This window comes from Entelurus aequoreus, linkage group LG03 (assembly GCF_033978785.1).
Source record: "Entelurus aequoreus isolate RoL-2023_Sb linkage group LG03, RoL_Eaeq_v1.1, whole genome shotgun sequence".
NCBI classification, from domain to species: Eukaryota; Metazoa; Chordata; class Actinopteri; order Syngnathiformes; family Syngnathidae; genus Entelurus; species Entelurus aequoreus.
This window is the reverse complement of record NC_084733.1, coordinates 14,017,244-14,039,719: the sequence shown is the minus strand read 5'-3', so window position 1 is coordinate 14,039,719 and position 22,476 is coordinate 14,017,244. Positions and strand designations below refer to the sequence as shown.

General features: G+C 38.5%; 1 protein-coding gene and 4 gene segments (V, D, J or C); 3 read left to right on the top strand and 2 right to left on the bottom strand.

The window, feature by feature from the left end:
• The first annotated feature begins 11 nt into the window (after positions 1-11).
• Positions 12-5,753, top strand: LOC133646183 (uncharacterized). The gene is made up of 6 exons (XM_062041299.1): positions 12-57; positions 1,400-1,525; positions 3,177-3,555; positions 3,694-3,849; positions 3,975-4,073; positions 4,606-5,753. Exons 4-6 carry the CDS (start codon positions 3,745-3,747, stop codon positions 5,062-5,064), a joined length of 663 nt encoding a protein of 220 aa, XP_061897283.1. The 5' UTR covers positions 12-57; positions 1,400-1,525; positions 3,177-3,555; positions 3,694-3,744; the 3' UTR covers positions 5,065-5,753.
• A 1,508-nt stretch (positions 5,754-7,261) lies between these two features.
• On the bottom strand, positions 7,262-10,964 carry LOC133644968 (Ig kappa-b4 chain C region-like). The segment is given in 3 exon segments: positions 7,262-7,590; positions 9,074-9,199; positions 10,928-10,964. Coding segments are annotated over 3 exon segments (492 nt in total).
• An 80-nt stretch (positions 10,965-11,044) lies between these two features.
• LOC133644961 (Ig kappa chain V region 3381-like) lies at positions 11,045-11,606 on the top strand. The segment is given in 3 exon segments: positions 11,045-11,096; positions 11,168-11,465; positions 11,513-11,606. Coding segments are annotated over 3 exon segments (444 nt in total).
• Positions 11,607-16,276: 4,670 nt separating this feature from the next.
• LOC133644953 (Ig kappa-b4 chain C region-like) lies at positions 16,277-19,660 on the bottom strand. The segment is given in 3 exon segments: positions 16,277-16,605; positions 17,767-17,892; positions 19,624-19,660. Coding segments are annotated over 3 exon segments (492 nt in total).
• An 80-nt stretch (positions 19,661-19,740) lies between these two features.
• Positions 19,741-20,302, top strand: LOC133644944 (Ig kappa chain V region 3547-like). The segment is given in 3 exon segments: positions 19,741-19,792; positions 19,864-20,161; positions 20,209-20,302. Coding segments are annotated over 3 exon segments (444 nt in total).
• Positions 20,303-22,476: the final 2,174 nt, after the last annotated feature.

Genomic DNA, 22,476 nt, shown 5'->3' with positions numbered 1-22,476 from the left:
AAAATTAATTTTATTGGACTTCCAACATAAATTGATTTAGCAAAACTCAGTTCAAAGGTTCCCAGCTTTGCTGGTGGAGATGGGAGAGATACCCCTAAGTTTAAGGAGAAGGAAGCTGGCCTTACACCACATAGCTAAACTATATGGGCATGACCAAGTCCATCCAGGCAAGCAGCTGCTGGAGGAGTGCTGGGAACTGGGAGGTGGGGAAAGCAGGAGTTTTGTCCATAAAATCAGAGCAGAGGAAGAAGAGCTCGGCTTGAGTGGGGTGCGCAGGGGTACGGCTGTGGTCTGGCCTTCTGTTCCACCATGGCTGCTACCAAGTGTGGAGGTTGACTTCACGATAGCAGAGAGGAAGAGGGAGAAGGGTAGTGGAGACCCAGATGAGTTGGTGAGGGAGAGGATGCAGCAGGAATGGGCAGACCATGTGCAGATCTATACAGATGGCTCCATGGACCCAAATAGTAAAAGGGTGGGGTTTGCAGTTCACATTCCCTGCTTGCAGATCACCCAGAGCAGACGGCTGCCAAATGGGGTTTCAGTCTTTACGGCAGAAATGGTGGCGTTGATATGGGCAGTAAATTGGGTTGAGGAGGTGAGACCGCAGCAGGCAGTTATCTGCTCGGACTCGGCGGCTGCGCTGATGGCTCTGCAGGGGGGGAGGTCACAGGTCAGACCAGATCTGGTCTGTGAGCTACTGACCGCACTCTACAGAGTAAACCAAGCTGGAAGTAGAGTGGGTTTCATGTGGGTTCCAGCTCATGTGGGGGTTGAGGGCAACGAGGCTGCTGATGGTGCTGCCAAAGAGGCCCTGAGCAGGGAGGAGGTGGATGTGGGCGTCGCCCTGGGTATTTCAGAGTACCGCTCCATAATAAAGGAGGAGTTAAATATCAGGTGGCAAAGAGAATGGGAGGGGGAAACAAGAGGAAGGTTTTATTTTAATATTCAAAATAGTGTTAGGGGAGGAAGCATCACCCTGGGAAACAGAAGGGAGCAAGTCATTATGACACGGCTGAGATTTGGACACTGTGGCCTTGCAGGGGGACTGGCCCGTATTGGGAAACATGAAAATGGACTGTGTGAATGTGGGACAGAAGAAACTGTGCAGCATGTTTTTATGGAGTGTCCTATATACACAACAGAGAGGAGAGAGCTTTTTGCTGCATTACTAGATGCAGGGTTGCCCTGCATCTCACTGAGGATTATTCTGAACCCTGAGGAACATCAAAGTGCAGTGATGAAAGCAGTCATGGACTACCTGTGGAATACTGGCCTGCACCAGAAAGTGTAACTGCATAAGCTGTGGTAATACCTGAACTGAACTGTGGGAGGCAGCAATACGCCGATGGGCGTCTAGTCTGCCGGAAAGCCACAAGAAGAAGAAGAAGACAGTTCAAAGGTTTATGTCCCACCTAAAAGGTCAGGCCCCGCCCACCTGCATGCAGCTGTGGAAGAACAAGCCCAGGCCCCAGACACGTCTCTTCACGGAGCCCAAGGAAAACACTTTACCGGACTCATCACTCATGTAAGTAACAATTTATATTGTTAAAAGTCAGTATTTGCCAGGATTGAAATGTATACATTTTCAAAAGCATGGCTCAACGTTATATTTAGTTTGCTACTTTTCCCGCCGACCGCCATTTCGAATTTGCTCTTACCTCCAACAGCTCATTAACTTCAACCAAACATTGTTTATAGCTGTGCAGTTTATAATTAGCGTTTTCTTTGCGTGGTAGTTTAATATTTTATTCTTCAGTTTATAAGCAGCCACTTTAAAGCTGCTTCACTAGCTTGCATTACAAGTTGCTAGCAGCTAGCTAGATAGCTCCCCTCAGACCTGCTGTCCATGCACACTCTTAGGCAACACGCTACTCTTGTAAGAATAACACTCATTGTGTAAGTCTCAATCTCAACATTTTTACCCCCCAAAATCTCACCAGTAGTCACTATTTAAAGCAGGGGTCCCCAAACTACGGCCCGCGGGCCGCATCCGGCCCCCCAGCATCCAAAATCCGGCCCACAAATTTTTTAAATTTTTTATTTTTTTTTAATCTTTCCTTTCTAATCCATTTTCTACCACTTGTTACTCTTGGTGTCTCCTAGTCGCTCAGGCAAATCATATTGTCTAAAAATGAATTTTCCCATCGATGACGTGACAATGTTAAATGTTGATGAACATCAATGTTAATTGATGTTAAATGACAAAACGGATTATAAAGCCAATGTATACATACATATATATATATATATATATATATATATATATATATATATATATATATATATATATATATATATATATATATATACTACCGTTCAAAAGTTTGGGGTCACAGTGAAATGTCCTTATTTTCAATGAAGATAACTTTAAACTAGTCTTAACTTTAAAGAAATACACTCTATACATTGCTAATGTGGTATATGACTATTCTAGCTGCAAATGTCTGGTTTTTGGTGCAATATCTACATAGGTGTATAGAGGCCCATTTCCAGCAACTATCACTCCAGTGTTCTAATGGTACAATGTGTTAGCTCATTGGCTCAGAAGGCTAAATGATGATTCTAAAACCCTTGTGCAATCATGTTCACACATCTGAAAACAGTTTAGCTCGTTACAGAAGCTACAAAACTGACCTTCCTTTGAGCAGATTGAGTTTCTGGAGCATCACATTTTTGGGGTCAATTAAACGCTCAAAATGGCCAGAAAAAGAGAACTTTCATCTGAAACTCGACAGTCTATTCTTGTTCTTAGAAATGAAGGCTATTCCACAAAATTGTTTGGGTGACCCCAAACTTTTGAACGGTAGTGTATATATATATATATATATATATATATATATATATATATATATATATATATATACACAGCCTGGCCCCCGGCCAAATTTTTTTAACCCAATGCGGCCCCCGAGTCAAAAAGTTTGGGGACCCCTGATTTAAAGGGTCATTTTTCAAAATGTTCTTCCGTGGGGGCATGCCCCCGGACCACCCTACTGTTGCTAGGTTACCAATTTAGACCACAGCGGCTATAAAAAAATCCAGAGGAAACACTGCAATTGAGTGTATTAGGGTGTAAAAAAACATATATAAAGGGCTCTCATCAGGCTTATATATCCAAGACGTTAGACATGAACCATAACTTGTCTTCTTTTCTCTCTCTCTCTCTACAATGACAGATGGGATGGCCCTGTAAATTGTGCAGCACTGTTGTGCCAACCAAGAGTGATTTTTTAAAGCATTACAGACTGCACCATGGGACCTTTGGACACAGCCATGCCTTCCCTTGCATTCATATAGGTTGCCCATGCTCTTTTAAATGCTGGAGTTCCCTTCGCTCTCATCTGTCAAGATACCACCCAGAAGTCAAGTTCCTCAACTCACCTCAAGTAAGTCCTTCATTCACCTGCCCTCTGTGTAAAAGGACTGTGCCAGGAGCATCAATGATATGATGGCCAGAACGTATACAGTTGGAGAAGACAGGAAGTGGTTGCTAAGTCTCCTGCTGGGGTGGGAGAATTTAAAGAAAGATGGCCTGCCCTCTTCGAACCATTCCAGGTAAATGATTTATCATTCTATTTTTCTTGACCAAGTTTCCATTGTGACTTGGACATGACATACTAGACTCACTTTTTGCCTGAAAATGTTTACTAAAACCCTTAATATCAGTAACGGTCAACATTTGCTGTCTTACAGATTAATGAAGAGTTCCGAAGGTGCACTGCTATTCCACTGGAATCAACATTTATGTCCCAGCTGGACAGGTACACTCCCAAACTCCTGGAGCTCTTCAGTGCAAAAGGAGGAGTAACTGGTCAGCGCATCAAGAACTTGTTGACGGAACTGATACAGGTGGGTTAAAAGTGGTTTAAAAGTTTACAACTGAATCTGTAATCATGCTCTAATAACGATATCACAGATTTGGAGTAAAATTGCCAACAAAATTCATTTATTTATTATTCTTCTATTAACTCTAGGACCCAAGTGCCTCTGCAGTGATGAAGAGAGATGTGACTCTGAGATGCCTCATAGAGTACACGGGAGAGAGTGGACAGGAGCTCATCTCGGACTACTGTGTAAGTTTTGTTTAAAAGCAGCTTTGGATCAGTCTGATGTACAAGCTTAAATTGGGTTTACTTATGTGAACTGACTGAACCAGCAGTTGTCAGGTGGAGGTCGAGCATGCAGCTAGTTGGCAGGATCCCCAGGATAGCCAATTAGCATAGCACCACAGAGGGATGCCTTTCTGTCTTGTGTTTCTGTTTGCCCTAAAGAAAACAATGCAAACAAAAAATACTCCCCTTAAACAAGCATTAAAACATTTACTCTATATATATATATAACATATTACTGTTTGTTTGTTTGTTTTGATTTCTGGTGGTTCTATTCAGGTTTTTTTATATGCAAATTAAAAATGCCAATAAAAAGCATGTGGCTGGAAATGCATCTATTGTACCAAGTTTAATGTACAAGATCTCAAATTAGAATTCACAAGTTTTCAAAATGGTCTTCACAAAAGTAATCATTATCTGGATTAAATCACACAACTTATATTAAATATAAAATTAGATGTTTGTTTTTTTAAATGACTGTTTTTGTATCTCAAAGGGAACTGCAGAGACCACTGTTCATGAGGACCTGGAAATGAAGAATATGAGCATCTACATCTGTCGTGAGGCAAATGCAGTAGGAATCATCATTGAGGGAGTACCAGTCCTTACTCATCTTGGAAACCTGGCCAAAGTATGCCGCCTACTTCTGGGGTTGACGTATGCACTTAATCTGGAGTATCCATCCAAACTTTCCAAAACATTTGAGGTGTTTCAAAGACTTTTTGTGGGACTCGACACACTGCGCCCAAAACCAACCCCCAAATTCATGACTCTCAAAAAGAAGCTTGTAGCTTACGCAGTGAGCCATGACTGTCAGCTTGCACTTTTGAACAGCTATTTTCTTGTGTCTGTTCAAAATCATTATACATTGTTCATTGAGTGGAATTCTTCAGAATGTTGTCCTGTTCAGGTTTTATTCAAAGCTCCAGGTCATCGTTTCTGGTGTGTAAATTAAGTTTTTGTTTTGTTTTATACACACTAAATTACCCCACTGTGAAGCTCCAGCTGGTCAGAAGGAGGGATCTGTGAGTTGTTTAAGTTAAAATGTTTCAAAATATACACCCTGAAAGACACTATGGTGAAGGTGTTCTGCTTGTGAATTGTTACAGAAGTACAGATAATCTTAATGTTAAATTGTTTTAGCAAGAAACTGTACTGTGAAGGTTCTAAGTAAAACTTGAGATGCTGAGGTCATGCATTCTTTTATGCACTAAATAAGTGAAGTGAATTACATTTATATAGCGCTTTTTCTCAAGTGACTCAAAGCGCTTTACATTGTGAAACCCAATATCTAAGTTACATTTTAAACCAGTGTGGGTGGCACTGGGAGCAGGTGCGTAATGTGTCTTGCCCAAGGACACAACGGCAGTGACTAGGATGGCGGAAGCGGGGTTCGAACCTGCAACCCTCAAGTTGCTGGCACGGCCACTCTACCAACCGAGTTATACCGTATACTGATGTTCTTGACTGTTAATACTCTCCAGCTTATTGACGCGGTTTGGATATGGCTTGTGAAAATGTTTTAATAATATGTATACGGTTAAAAAAAGAAAACTACAGTGAAGGTGTTCTATACAGCACTTTAAAAAGTTGAGGTCATGCATTCTATGCACTAAATATGGATGTTCATACTGTCCAGCTCATTGCCACTGTTTTTATATGGTAATGATTTAATAAAGGTTGGAATTTGATATGTCTTGATTTTTTTTATTATTATTTTAAGTAATTATTTTAAGCAGTTTCCATTTTCAAAACAAAGAAAGGGTAAGTTGGTCAAAATTAATAAAATTGAGTACAAAATTTTTTTTTTCATTTAAATGTTACTTATTTTAATTAAGTCTTGTTTGTTTAATATGCTGATGTTTTTTACATTGATTTTACTCAATTTGTTGGCTTTTTCTGTAAACGCAACTTAATCTTTTTGCATAAATCGAAATGCATATTATTAAGTTCTACTTACTCAAAATACCAATTAGTTGACTAAACTAACAAAAATTGCTTGGGAAATGTTGCCTTATTTTTATTGAGTTAGATCTAGGCAACAGTTTATACAGTGCATGTTTCACATTTTGTCAAGGACTGAATTTGTTTGTATGATCTTCAAAATGATGAATAAATGTCACTCTATGTGAAGTGAATATATGGAATATTCTATTGGGAGCCGGCGTCCTCTGCAGTGGACATTTGCTTCCGCTCTATTTCTTTCGTCACAGTTACACATTTTGGGAGAAAACAAACGTCCACTGCAGAGGACGGTGGCTCTCATGAGGATATGAGTTTCACTTTAGGAATTGAATTACTGACATAAATGACATTTGTCAAATAAATGATAGTAGATTTATTTTGTCTTTTAAACATTAAGCTTTTTTTTTTTTAATTATTTAGCATTAAGTTGAAATTACTTTAACCCCCTTTTGGATTCTATGACTTTTAATTTGATATTTTAAACATTTTCATGACTTTTAATACATTTTTATCACCATTTTATTTCATTAATTGTTTTATTATTATTTTCTCAATTTAATTTTCATGACCATTTGTTAATACAATTCTAAAAAAATATATCGTTCATTAAAATAGTTGTTAGTTTGTTTTTGCAAATCTAAAGTTTTTTGTTACATTTATTATTTTTAATTTACTCATTTATTATTTTTTTTATACATTTCTATGACCATTTTATTTCATTAACAGTTTTTTTTTTCTCTATTTAATTTTCATGACCATTTGTTAATACAATTCTAAAAAAAATAGCTTATCGTTCATTAAAATTGTTGTCAATTTGTTTTTGCAAATCTAAAGTTGTTCTTTAAATGTATTATTTTTAATTGACTCATTTATTTATTTTTGAATACATTTTTATGAGCATTTTCACAGCACTTTGAGATGTGCTTCACAGGTCAAGTCAGTTCCAAATAAAAGCTAAGATGAAATATTGTGAATGTAAAAACAAAGTGTAGTTGAATGTGCTTCTAATGGTCATAGTGAGGTGTGAGTGGGTCCATTTGAGGTCCTGAGAGAAAAAGGCGCTGACTCATCATGACCGTGGACATTTTATTGAACAATGCTTAAATGTTGAGGTTCTGCGCCAAGTTCTCCGGCATCAAGCAGTAAGAAACAGGAAGCAATAAAAAGAAGAATGGGTGTCTCAGCTTCTACTCTGAGCAGCGGCCCGGGTCCATCAGGGTTTGGGTCACGGGGTTCTGACCCTGCATGGTGGCCTCGCAGCTCACCGAGCCGGCCGTGCTCCAGCGGTCGGCGGGGAGGCTCAGGGTGCTGGTCCAGCTGTAGCGGCCGTCGCCGGTGGCCTCGTCCGAGCTGTGTGACACCCCCGAGGTGCTGCTGCTGCCCCCCACCTTCCAGCCCAGGGTCCAGGCCTGAGGCGAGCCTCCGCTGGCCACGCACACCGCCGTGGCACTGCCAGTCTGCAGCTGCTCTTTGGAGGGGGGGAAGATGGTCAGCGTGGGGGGCCGCACCTCACCCGCTAGGAGGGGGGAGGGGGAGGAGAGATTTAATATGTCACACTTTAAAGCTGTCAATCAACATGACAACACCTCCTGCTAGTGCAAAGATGAGTGAGGAGACTCCGACTGCCACATTTATCTTCCAAATAAACTTCAAATAAAACTGTCAGAAAGTTTGGTGTAAATAAATGAGGTGCGTTTAAGTCAAAAATGTCAAAAAATGTTCCTGTTTGACATTCTGACATTAAAACTGCATTTGTGTTGAAATTTTGGAGTCTTTTTTAATAGTTTATTTGAATTACGCAAGCGAGTATTTTACTGTGATTAATCACGAACAATCCAACTTTAAAAGTGAGAATAATCTTATTTAAATAATAATCATTTTGACAGCACTAATAAAAACATAATTTATTAGCATATTGGATTAGAGCAGGGGTGCCAAACTCATTTTAGATCGGGGGCCACATGGAGAAAAATCTACTCCCAAGTGGGCCGGACTGGTAAAAAAATAAAAATAAATAAAGACAACTTCAGATTATTTTCTTTGTTTAAAAACAGAACAAGCACATTCTGGAAATGTACAAATCCTAATGTTGTTGCATTTTTTTTACACTTACATGTTGCGGTTAATTGTATTCTATCTTTATTTGTTGTTACTTATACTTCCTGAATAAATAATGTGATAATGTTCATCAGTCAACTCGTTGGTGTTCATTTTCAACCTATCAAGAATAAAAACTAATATCAAAATCAAATTACAAGATTTTATTTATGTAGTTTGATCATTTTCCTCAACTGATGCACTAACATCTTGTGGTTAATTTTTTAATTTTTTTTTTACATATGTGGCATCATCTACAAATCTTGCTGTTGCGACATCTAGTGGACATATTTAGGACAGCAGTTTCTTTCATTCAAAAATTTCTGCTCATTTTTATACTTAGCAAACTCATCCCGCGGGCCGGATAAAACCTTACATTTGACACCCCTGCATTAGATTCATCTTTTTTTTAGATTAGAAAGTATAAAAAAAGCATCCTTTAATTTTTCAGTATGTGGCACTCACTGACTTGCAAACACAAATATTCATAAATCATCAATTATTTTATTTTATATTTATTTGAGTTATTTTATCTTATCTTTAAGATTTATTTGAATATTTTTACACTTTTTTCCTCCTTCCTTTATCTCCCTTCTTTACATAATCCATCTTTCTATTGTTACAAAAGCTATTAGTAGCACACAGAAGGAGAAGGATGGAATAAGCTGGGCTTCTTCCTACTTCTTTTCGCCTGACGTGTTGAAATGTTTGATAATTATGTCAGAAAGAAATCACATGGTGACATGAAATAGACAACAATCACATGATAGTCACCATGACAACCAGACTCTCATATTGTTAGCTGCTCCTAGATTGACATCACATTCTAATTCCAAATTCCACACAATAAAATCCTGCTTTTGTCACACAGAGTGAAAAACAAGGACACATCTGGTACTCACAGCCGATGACCAGTTTGGTCCCTTCGCCGAAACTCCACCACAGTGATGCAAGGTTGTGAGGCGCTCGTACAAAAACCTCCTTTGGTTTGAGGGAAGTGAAAGTGGAAGATGATGATGACTGGTCCACTGAACAAAGATCACCAAGCAGAACCAGCGTTTTGTTGTGATACAGTACATTTGAAAATGCATGGATAACAATAATATTCTATTGGAATTGAGCACAGTGTGTTCAAAGTCTGACACAGATATGATAGGAAAAGGGAAAAACTGGAGCACATTTTGGGGATTTTCCTGCTCCCCCCAAATCTCTTCATTTTCATTACTTTCAGGCAACAAAGCTGTCAGAATAATTGTATCTAAGTTATCACAAAACTTTGTGTTGCCGTGAGTTCCCGGCCAGAAGACAAAAGCTGTCTTTGATCTTACCAAGCAAAAGGCTTGTAAAACTCCACTGTGTAGGATGAGAAGCCACATGAAGGTGTCGGTTTCTTTCATCTATTGTAATCCACAAGGAAGATCTTGTCTTGATCCGATATCTACAAAGCCGAGAGGAAGCAGGACCTGACGCAAGCTCCAGGCATCTTTTATTTGAACTGTTTTGTGACCAAGGGCGACGGCTGTTTACGACCTCCTCCCCTTAGAAACAGCTGTTGCCATGTAATCAGGGAAAGTCCAAATAAAAGAGGAGGCGTGCAACCTTTCGTCAGAGCGTGGTGGAACACTGTGCAAGGGTACAGGTCTACGCGTTTCTCCTCATTGAGCTGAATTGAATCCTGTCTCTGTTTAATTCCTTGCTTTTTTGTCTGTTTAATAGATGTCATCAGTGTTTGAACCTGACAAAAGCTATTGACAGTAAATGTCCATAAATGACAATTTTGTGTAAATTCACTGATTTAAAGAGTTCAATTCAAACTAAAAAATCAATTATAGGCTTAAATTAAGTTTTTGCACTTAATTTGTTGAATAGAGCATGAACTAAGGAGGTTAATTTGTGTCTTTATTACAAAAGCATTTATTTGACACTGAATTTATGTAACTGAATTTTTTTGAAACGTTAACATGCTAACGTTTTGCTCATTTTGCAACCGTTTACCCCAGTGTCATATAACTTGGTATGTGACACATGCTAAGTGTTAACATGCTAACGTTAGCATTATTGGCACCATCTTGAAAGTTAGCATAGCATGCTAATGTTTTAGGGTAGCTTTTTAGCTAATTTTATATGTTTTTACCTAAATATCATGATTTTTGATAGCTGGAGCCATTTTGGAAGTATGCTAACCTATTTAATATTAGAATGAAAGTGTTAGCATGCTAACGTTTTTGACTAGCCTCCTTCGTTAATTTTGAGTGTTTGAACCTACAAATCATTATATTTGATACTTGGTGCCATCTTGGAGGTATGCTAACATCTCTTATATTAGCATGCTAACGTTAGTCTGAAGTCCAGACACAGTCTTGGTGCAATGCTATCGGAGGCCCGATATCAATGCATCACTTCTGTATCAGCATTTTTATTTTGGCTGGCAGGCGCCCTCTGGTGGGTAGATGTCACAGTTGCAGCCGGATCACTGTTAGGACAACAAATACACACTCAGTATGTTAACATGCACTAAAAAGCTCATTCTTGTCTTCATTTGGATGAAAATAGTTTGTTTTAAAAAAATACATATGTAAGGTGATATGAAGGTGAAGTTTAGCCCTCATAGGTAAAAAGACCAAGAATCATAGAACACTTTCCATAAAGCAAGTTGGAGGAGTTGTGGTGAAAGTGGAGCGTCAGTGAAGGGGTCTGAGGCAGATGTGCAACACAAACATGGACAGGAAGTGGTCCTGCCCACGCCTCCCTCTCACTTTCACAAAGACAGGTGCGCTCGGAGCTCATTTGCATGAGCGCTCCGCTTGGCCGCACCGCCACGTCTTGATAAATCTGGACTCTTTCCACGCACTGGGCTGGAAAAGTGCATCAAGATGTGGCCTGCACCAGTGCTTCTGCTCGTCCAGTCGGCTCTGCTGATTCAAGGTGAGACAAAGACTCTTTTGAGTCGTCCCTAAAGGGAAAGTGTTGATGTAATCATCGCCGTCTCCTTTCAGGATCTTCCGCCCAGGATTTGTTGACCCAGACGGACAAAATCAAGTATGTCAGTCTTGGTGGGACGGTGACCATCAGCGCCAAAGGGAGTTCAAATATTTATAATGCGCTCAGTTGGTACCAAGTGAAACCTGGACAGGTTCCTAAACCTCTGATCTACGGTGCATCATATCTTTCTTCTGGAACACCATCTCGATTCAGTGGCACACAATCTGGCTCTGACTACACTCTGACTATCAGTGGTGTTCAGGCAGAAGATGTCGCTGATTACTACTGCTTTGCCTCTTTTGGAGGTGGAAGGTATACACGGTGATTGAGAGCTGTACAAAAACCTCCTTTGGTTTGAGGGAAGTGAAAGTGGAAGATGATGATGACTGGTCCACTGAACAAAGATCACCAAGCAGAACCAGCGTCAATCTGAACAAGTTGATTGGCTTGTAAGAAAAAGTTGAAATGAGGGAAGAAGAAGTCACACTAACACTCAGGGCCGGCCCGTCCCGTAAACACTTTATGCCAAAGTTTTCCAAGCCAAGGACCCCCAAACTGAAATAAAGATGGAGTGAGGACCCCCAACTAACACATCTTGTATAAAATTGGGTTTTATATTAAATTGGTCCTTAAAGTAGCTGTAGCTCTTACTCCTAAACTTTACATAAATTAACTCCAGAACACAGAACACATGGATTAATTAATACATGAAACTGATTATTGGCTAGGATAGGCTCCAGCCCCCCGCGACCCCTAGAGGGACAAGGGGTAGAAAATGGATATATGGATGATTATTGCTAATATGTATTTAAATACATTCACATTTGTGAAAATTATAAATATGTACAATTATTTATGAAAAGTATATATCTATAAAATAGTCTATTTTTGCCAAAAATGTTAGGACCCTCCCAGCCTCCGCGAACCCCTTGGTGAAGACCAATGCTCTTTGTGGTTGTTTAGGGCCACACATGATTGATAAAAAGGAATTATTAACTATAATTTAAACTATAGTTTGAAGTCCCAATCTAGAAATATGAATGTGCTTCAGCATTTGTCCTGTTTTGTTGTGATACAGTACATTTGAAAATGCATGGATAACAATAATATTCTATTTGAATTGAGCACAGTGTGTTCAAAGTCTGACACAGATATGATAGGAAAAGTGAAAAACTGGAGCACATTTTGGGGATTGTCCTGCTCCCCCCCAAAAAACTCTTTATTTTCTTTACTTTCAGGCAACAACGCTTATTGACAGTAAATGTCTATAAATGACAATATTGTGTAAGTTCACTGATATAAAGAGTTCAATTCAAACTAAAAGATCAATTAAAGACTTAAATTAAGTGTTTGCACTTAATTTATTGATTAGAGCATGAACTAAGTAGGTTAATTTGTGTCTTTATTACAAAAGCTTTTATTTGACACTGAATTTATGTAACTGAATTTTTTTGTTTGAATTTTGTGAATATCATTTTTTTTTACCTGACAATTCAATTAAACTTTCCTTTCATTTCATATCATAATTTAATTTCAATCAATCAATCAATTAATCAATCTATCAACCAATCAATCAATGAAGGTGTATTTGTATAGCACATTACAACATCACAATGGTGCCCAAGGTGCTTTACAAGACAACATACTTGCCAACCCTCCCGTTTTTAGCGGGAGAATCCCGGTATTCAGCGCCTCTCCCGACAACCTCCCGGCAGAGATTTTCTCCCGACAAACTCCCGGTATTCAGCCGGAGCTGGAGGCCACGCCCCCTCTAGCTCAATGCGGACCTGAGACTGAGTGGGGACAGCCTGTTCTCACGTCCGCTTTCCCACAATATAAACAGCTTGCCTTTCCAATGACGTCATAACATCTAGGGCTTTTAGACAGTAGAGTGCACAACTGCGCACACAACAAGGAGACAAAGCAGAAGAACGAGGAAATTACAGACATGGCGACGCCGTCGACGAGCAAGATGAAGAAATATGTCTGCAAGTTCCAAAACGAATGGAAACAAGAATTTCAGTTCATCCAGGACAGTTCGAAGGGGAAGGTGTATGTTGCCTGTAAATATTTACAACAGACTTCTCCATTGAACACGGTGGCCGAAATGATATACTCATCATGAACGGAGAAGTTAAACAGGACAATACTGCCATCTAATGGATAGCCACCGGAACACTGAAATTCAAGTATTTCTTTTATGTAAATAAAATAAATATATATATAGCTAGAATTCACTGAAAGTCAAGTATTTCATACATATATATATATATATATATATATATATATATATATATATATATATATATATATATATATATATATATATATATATATATACATATGTATATATATATATATATATATATATATATATATATATATATATATTATATACATACATATATATATATATATATATATAAAACACTCGAGTTGGTGAATTCTAGCTGTAAATAACCACGCCCCCAAACACGCCCCCCCTTATATATATATATATATATATATATATATATATATATATATATATATATATATATATATAAGAAATACTTTAATTTCAGTGAATTCTAGCTATAATATACTCCTCCCCCCTTAACCCCGCCCCCGACCCCACCCACGTCAACCCCCCCAAATCTCCTGATTTGGAGGTCTCAAGGTTGGCAAGTATGCCTTGGTGCTTGCAGAGATGTGTGTACAGATGAGTGCACGGTCCTGGTTGGGTGGCCAACAGTTCAAATATCAGCCAAGTATGCTGGGGCCAGGCCATTAATGGCCTTAAAAACAAACCCCATTTTGAAATGTATTCTAAAACAGGGCTTCTTCACCTTTTGGACCTCGGGGCCCAGGGCCCACTCACATATTAACGCTGAATTAGTAATATTACTCTTGATTTTAGTCATATTCAATAATTATATTTAACCTACTTACAGTTTACCACCTTGCCAAATGATAGGAAAGCATGTGTTGATTACAAAGATCATTAACAAGGCTTAGGTCAGGCTGATTACAGAAATAAATACTAATCAAATATACTGCAGTAGAAGGGACTCATAAAAACTGATGACAAGTATTTTTACATACAATTAAGCAGTGCTAAAATAAATACCTTATAACTTAATAGATAATAATATATGTTTTTCTTGTTTACAACGGAGCCTTTGGGAGCCGTGCAATTTTGCCTACAAAGCCCTTAAAAAATATCCAAACACCTCCATTGAGGTTTTATACACATGATGTAAGTAAATAGGTAATGTAGCAACAGGCACGTTTATAATAACATTTAATGTTTACTCATTTTGATCATTTTAAAAATACAAATTAATTTGACAAATGCATCACAACGTTAGCTTTTTCTTTCTTCCCCACTGATTATTACTCACTGCAGACTTTATGAGAGCCAACAAACATAATAAAACATCACTTACTGTACAAGGTCGGCTGTCATTAGGATGCTGACTATTGGGATGTTTATACATCCTCATTTGGGTTAAGAATGACTCATCATCCTCACTTGTCGGAATACCTCCTCAGACTTCTTCTGTCCAGGTGAGATGCATGATTTATGACCTACAATAAACTTCCAGGGAGCAGGGAAGCGAGGAAGCAGCAGACCACTCCATGATGTAAACATAGTCACACACGGTAGTGATCACGGCGCCACTATGAATGGTATGAATGGCAGGTATAATGTCTAGAGGACAGCTAGTGGGGTTTATAAAATTGATTTCTGAAAAGGAGAAATAAAAAATTAATTCCAAGTTCCAAAATATGTTGTAGGGGGGCCAAGCAGGGCAGTAGTTGGAACCTTTGGGATGCATGCCTGACAGACTGGACCTTATTAATGAAGAACTGTTGAAATGCATCACATGTGTGCTCAGATACGTCATTAAAACAGCAGTTATAGGGTTAATACCACAATTGTTATACTAAATAAAACTCTGGGGTGATGGCTATTGCTGGTGATGATGTTAGATTTAGTTCTTTTACTTCATTTGCTGGAAGTGGTCTTGAGTTTCTAAGCAATGCATATTTCTCCATTGAGTTTTTAAACACTGAATTTTAACAAATGGAATTTTTAAACACACATATTTGTTCACATATGTTTGTTTAATGAAGTTCTCATAATTTTATGGGGGGAAAAAATCAGTCCACACTTGGTAATAAAGACACAAATGAACCTCCATAGTCAACCAGTCATTGAAATATTTAACCATGTTTCACATTTTGTCAAGGACTGAATTTGTTTGTATGATCTTCAAAATGATGAATAAATGTCACTCTATGTGAAGTGAATCTATGGAATATTCTATTGGGAGCCAGCGTCCTCTGCAGTGGACATTTGCTTGCGCTCTATTGCTTTTGTCACAGTTACACATTTTGGGGAAAAAACAAACGTCCACTGCACAGGACGCTGGCTCTCATGAGGATATGAGTTTCACTTTAAGAATTGAATTACTGACATAAATGACATTTGTCGAAGAAACGATAGTAGATTTATTTTGTCTTTTAAACATTATGCATTTTTTTAAATTTATTTAGCATTAAGTTGAAATTACCTTAACCCCCTTTTGGTTTCTATGACTTTTAATTTGATATTTTAAACATTTTCAAAAAATTTTATGCATTTTTATCACCATTTTATTTCATTAATTGTTTTTTTGTTTTTTTCTCAATTTAATTTTAATGACCATTTGTTAATACAATTCTAAAAAAAAATAGCTTATCGTTCATTAAAATTGTTGTTAATTTGTTTTTGCAAATCGAAAGTTGTTCTTTACATTTATTATTTTTAATTTACTCATTTATTTACTTTTTTATACATTTTTATGAGCATTGTCACAGCACTTTGAGATGTGCTTCACAGGTCAAGTCAGTTCCAAATAAAAGCTAAGATGAAATATTGTGAATGTAAAAACAAAGTGTAGTTGAATGTGCTTCTAATGGTCATAGTGAGGTGTGAGTGGGTCCATTTGAGGTCCTGAGAGAAAAAGGCGCTGACTCATCATGACCGTGGACATTTTATTGAACAATGCTTAAATGTTGAGGTTCTGCGCCAAGTTCTCCGGCATCAAGCAGTAAGAAACAGGAAGCAATAAAAAGAAGAATGGGCGTCTCAGCTTCTACTCTGAGCAGCGGCCCGGGTCCATCAGGGTTTGGGTCACGGGGTTCTGACCCTGCATGGTGGCCTCGCAGCTCACCGAGCCGGCCGTGCTCCAGCGGTCGGCGGGGAGGCTCAGGGTGCTGGTCCAGCTGTAGCGGCCGTCGCCGGTGGCCTCGTCCGAGCTGTGTGACACCCCTGAGGTGCTGCTGCTGCCCCCCACCTTCCAGCCCAGGGTCCAGGCCTGAGGCGAGCCTCCGCTGGCCACGCACACCGCCGTGGCACTGCCAGTCTGCAGCTGCTCTTTGGAGGGGGGGAAGATGGTCAGCGTGGGGGGCCGCACCTCACCCGCTAGGAGGGGGGAGGGGGAGGAGAGAGAGAATATGTCACACTTTAAAGCTGTCAATCAACATGACAACACCTCCTGCTAGTGCAAAGATGAGTGAGGAGACTCCGACTGCCACATTTATCTTCCAAATAAACTTCAAATAAAACTGTCAGAAAGTTTTGTGTAAATAAATGAGGTGCGTTTAAGTAAAAATGTCAACATTTTTTCCTGTTTGACATTCTGACATTAAAACTGCATTTGTGTTGAAATTTTGGACTCTTTTTTTATAGTTTATTTTAACTACGCAAGCGAGTATTTTACTGTGATTAATCACGAATAATTCAAATGTAAAAGTTAGAATATTCTTATTTTAAATAATAATCATTTTGACAGCACTAATACAAATATAATTAATTAGCATATTGGATTAGAGCAGGGGTGCCAAACTCATTTTAGATCGGGGGCCACATGGAGAAAAATCTACTCCCAAGTGGGCCGGACTGGGAAAAAAAAAATGTTTACATATGTAGCATCATCTACAAATCTTGCTATTGTGACATCTAGTGGACACATTTAGAACAGCAGTTTCTTTCATTCAAAATTTTCAGCTCATTTTTATACTTAGTAAACTCATCCCGCGGGCCGGATAAAACCTTACGTTTGACACCCCTGCATTAGATGAATCTATTTTATATTAAAAAGTATTTAAAAAAGCATCCTTTGATTTTTCAGTATGTGGCACTCGCTGACTTGCAAACACAAATATTTATAAATCATTAGATATTTTATTTTATATTTATTTTATTTATTTTATCTTATTTTTAAGATTTATTTGAATATTTTTACACTTTTTTTCCTCCTTCCTTTATCTCCCTTCTTTACATAATCCATCTTTCTATTGTTACAAAAGCTATTAGTAGCACACAGAAGGAGAAGGATGAAATAAGCTGGGCTTCTTCCTACTTCTTTTCGCCTGACGTGTTGAAATGTTTGATAATTATGTCAGAAAGAAATCACATGGTGACATGAAATAGACAACAATCACATGATAGTCACCATGACAACCAGACTCTCATATTGTTAGCTGCTCCTAGATTGACATCACATTCTAATTCCAAATTCCACACAATAAAATCCTGCTTTTGTCACACAGAGTGAAAAACAAGGACACATCTGGTACTCACAGCCGATGACCAGTTTGGTCCCTTCGCCGAAACTCCACCACAGTGATGCAAGGTTGTGAGGCGCTCGTACAAAAACCTCCTTTGGTTTGAGGGAAGTGAAAGTGGAAGATGATGATGACTGGTCCACTGAACAAAGATCACCAAGCAGAACCAGCGTTTTGTTGTGATACAGTACATTTGAAAATGCATGGATAACAATAATATTCTATTGGAATTGAGCACAGTGTGTTCAAAGTCTGACACAGATATGATAGGAAAAGGGAAAAACTGGAGCACATTTTGGGGATTTTCCTGCTCCCCCCAAATCTCTTCATTTTCTTTATTTTCAGGCAACAAAGCTGTCAGAATAATTGTATCTAAGTTATCACAAAACTTTGTGTTGCCGTGAGTTCCCGGCCAGAAGACAAAAGCTGCCTTTGATCTTACGAAGCAAAAGGCTTGTAAAACTCCACTGTGTAGGATGGGAAGCAACATGAAGGTGTCGGTTTCTTTGATCTATTGTAATCCACAAGGGAGATCTTGTCTTGATCCGAGATCTACAAAGCTGAGAGGAAGCAGGACCTGACGCAAGCTCCAGGCATCTTTTATTTGAACTGTTTTGTGACCAAGGGCGACGGCTGTTTACGACCCCCTCCCCTTAGAAACAGCTGTTGCCATGTAATCAGGGAAAGTCCAAATAAAAGAGGAGGCGTGCAACCTTTCATCAGAGCGTGGTGACACTGTCCAAGGGTAAAGGTCTACGCGTTTCTCCTCATTGAGCTGAATTGAATCCTGTCTCTGTTTAATTCCTTGCTTCTTTGTCTGTTTAATAGATGTCATCAGTGTTTGAACCTGACAAAAGCTATTGACAGTAAATGTCCGTAAATGACAATTTTGTGTAATTTCACTGATTTAAAGAGTTCAATTCAAACTAAAAAAAATCAATTATAGGCTTAAATTAAGTTTTTGCACTTAATTTGTTGAATAGAGCATGAACTAAGGAGGTTAATTTGTGTCTTTATTACAAAAGCATTTATTTGACACTGAATTTATGTAACTGAATTTTTTTGAAACGTTAACATGCTAACGTTTTGCTCATTTTGCAACCGTTTACCCCAGTGTCATATAACTTGGTATGTGACACATGCTAAGTGTTAACATGCTAACGTTAGCATTATTGGCACCATCTTGAAAGTTAGCATAGCATGCTAATGTTTTAGGGTAGCTTTTTAGCTAATTTTATATGTTTTTACCTAAATATCATGATTTTTGATAGCTGGAGCCATTTTGGAAGTATGCTAACCTATTTAATATTAGAATGAAAGTGTTAGCATGCTAACGTTTTTGACTAGCATCCTTCGTTAATTTTGAGTGTTTGAACCTACAAATCATTATATTTGATACTCGGTGCCATCTTGGAGGTATGCTAACATCTCTTATATTAGCATGCTAACGTTAGTCTGAAGTCCAGACACAGTCTTGGTGCAATGCTATCGGAGGCCCGATATCAATGCATCACTTCTGTATCAGCATTTTTATTTTGGCTGGCAGGCGCCCTCTGGTGGGTGGATGTCACAGTTGCAGCCGGATCACTTTTAGGACAACAAATACACACTCAGTATGTTAACATGCACTAAAAAGCTCATTCTTGTCTTCATTTGGATGAAAATAGTTTGTTTTAAAAAAAAAAAACATATGTAAGGTGATATGAAGGTGAAGTTTAGCCCACATAGGTAAAAAGACCAAGAATCATAGAACACTTTCCATAAAGCAATTTGGAGGAGTTGTGGTGAAAGTGGAGCGTCAGTGAAGGGGTCTGAGGCAGATGTGCAACACAAACATGGACAGGAAGTGGTCCTGCCCACGCCTCCCTCTCACTTTCACAAAGACAGGTGCGCTCGGAGCTCATTTGCATGAGCGCTCCGCTTGGCCGCACCGCCACGTCTTGATAAATCTGGACTCTTTCCACGCACTGGGCTGGAAAAGTGCATCAAGATGTGGCCTGCACCAGTGCTTCTGCTCGTCCAGTCGGCTCTGCTGATTCAAGGTGAGACAAAGACTCTTTTGAGTCGTCCCTAAAGGGAAAGTGTTGATGTAATCATCGCCGTCTCCTTTCAGGATCTTCCGCCCAGGATTTGTTGACCCAGACGGACAAAATCAAGTATGTCAGTCTTGGTGGGACGGTGACCATCAGCGCCAAAGGGAACTCAAACACTGGTGCTGATCTCAGTTGGTACCAAGTGAAACCTGGACAGGTTCCTAAACTTCTGATCTATTATGCATCCGAACTTTCTTCTGGAACACCATCTCGATTCAGTGGCACACAATCTGGCTCTGACTACACTCTGACTATCAGTGGTGTTCAGGCAGAAGATGTCGCTGATTACTACTTTTTTGCCCATTTTGGAGGTGGAAGGTATACACGGTGATTGAGAGCTGTACAAAAACCTCCTTTGGTTTGAGGGAAGTGAAAGTGGAAGATGATGATGACTGGTCCACTGAACAAAGATCACCAAGCAGAACCAGCGTCAATCTGAACAAGTTGATTGGCTTGTAAGAAAAAGTTGAAATGAGGGAAGAAGAAGTCACACTAACACTCAGGGCCGGCCCGTCCCGTAAACACTTTATGCCAAAGTTTTCCAAGCCAAGGACCCCCAAACTGAAATAAAGATGGAGTGAGGACCCCCAACTAGCACATCTTGCATAGATTGGGTTTTATATGAAATTGGTCCTTAAAGTAGCTGTAGCTCTTACTCCTAAACTTTACATAAATTAACTCCAGAACACAGAACACATGGATTAATTAATACATGAAACTGATTATTGGCTAGGATAGGCTCCAGCCCCCCGCAACCCCTAGAGGGACAAGGGGTAGAAAATGGATGGATGGATGATTATTGCTAATATGTATTTAAATACATTCACATTTGTGAAAATTATAAATATGTACAATTATTTATGAAAAGTGTATATCTATAAAATAGTCTATTTTTGCCAAAAATGTTACGACCCTCCCAGCCTCCGCGAACCCCTTGGTGAAGACCAATGCTCTTTGTGGTTGTTTAGGGCCACACATGATTGATAAAAAGGAATTATTAACTATAATTTAAACTATAGTTTGAAGTCCCAATCTAGAAATATGAATGTGCTTCGGCATTTGTCCTGTTTTGTTGTGATACAGTACATTTGAAAATGCATGGATAACAATAATATTCTATTTGAATTGAGCACAGTGTGTTCAAAGTCTGACACAGATATGATAGGAAAAATAAAAAACTGGAGCACATTTTGGGGATTTTCCTGCTCCCCCCCAAAAATCTTTTTATTTTCTTTACTTTCAGGCAACAACGCTTATTGACAGTAAATGTCTATAAATGACAATATTGTGTAAGTTCACTGATTTAAAGAGTTCAATTCAAACTAAAAGATCAATTAAAGACTTAAATTAAGTGTTTGCACTTAATTTATTGATTAGAGCATGAACTAAGTAGGTTAATTTGTGTCTTTATTACGAAAGCTTTTATTTGACACTGAATTTATGTAGCTGAATTTTTTTGTTTGAATTTTGTGAATATCATTTTTTTTACCTGACAATTCAATTAAACTTTCCTTTCATTTCATATCATAATTTAATTTCAATCAATCAATCAATTAATCAATCAATTAATCAATCTATCAACCAATCAATCAATGAAGGTGTATTTGTATAGCACATTACAACATCACAATGATGCCCAAGGTGCTTTACAAGACAACATACTTGCCAACCCTCCCGTTTTTAGCGGGAGAATCCCGGTATTCAGCGCCTCTCCCGACAACCTCCCGGCAGAGATTTTCTCCCGACAAACTCCCGGTATTCAGCCGGAGCTGGAGGCCACGCCCCCTCCAGCTCAATGCGGACCTGAGACTGAGTGGGGACAGCCTGTTCTCACGTCCGCTTTCCCACAATATAAACAGCTTGCCTTTCCAATGACGTCATAACATCTAGGGCTTTTAGACAGTAGAGTGCACAACTGCGCACACAACAAGGAGACAAAGCAGAAGAACGAGGAAATTACAGACATGGCGACGCCGTCGACGAGCAAGATGAAGAAATATGCCTGCAAGTTCCAAAACGAATGGAAACAAGAATTTCAGTTCATCCAGGACAGTTCGAAGGGGAAGGTGTATGTTGCCTGTAAATATTTACAACAGACTTCTCCATTGAACACGGTGGCCGAAATGATATACTCATCATGAACGGAGAAGTTAAACAGGACAATACTGCCATCTAATGGATAGCCACCGGAACACTGAAATTCAAGTATTTCTTTTATGTAAATAAAATAAATATATACATAGCTAGAATTCACTGAAAGTCAAGTATTTCATACATATATATATATATATATATATATATATATATATATATATATATATATATATATATATATATATATATATATATATATATATATATATATATATATATATATATATATATATATGTATATATATATATATATATATATATATATATATATATATATATATATTATATACATACATATATATATATATATATATAAAACACTCGAGTTGGTGAATTCTAGCTGTAAATAACCACGCCCCCAAACACGCCCCCCTTATATATATATATATATATATATATATATAAGAAATACTTTAATTTCAGTGAATTCTAGCTATAATATACTCCTCCCCCCTTAACCCCGCCCCCGACCCCACCCA

What these genes read in the sequence shown, in the direction of transcription:
- LOC133646183 (XM_062041299.1), top strand. Translation starts at nt 3,745, where the DNA reads ATGTCCCAGCTGGACAGGTACACTCCCAAACTCCTGGAGCTCTTCAGT. An exon ending in TGTTGACGGAACTGATACAG is followed by an intron (nt 3,850 to 3,974) that starts GTGGGTTAAAAG and finishes TATTAACTCTAG; the next exon opens with GACCCAAGTGCCTCTGCAGT. An exon ending in AGCTCATCTCGGACTACTGT is followed by an intron (nt 4,074 to 4,605) that starts GTAAGTTTTGTT and finishes TGTATCTCAAAG; the next exon opens with GGAACTGCAGAGACCACTGT.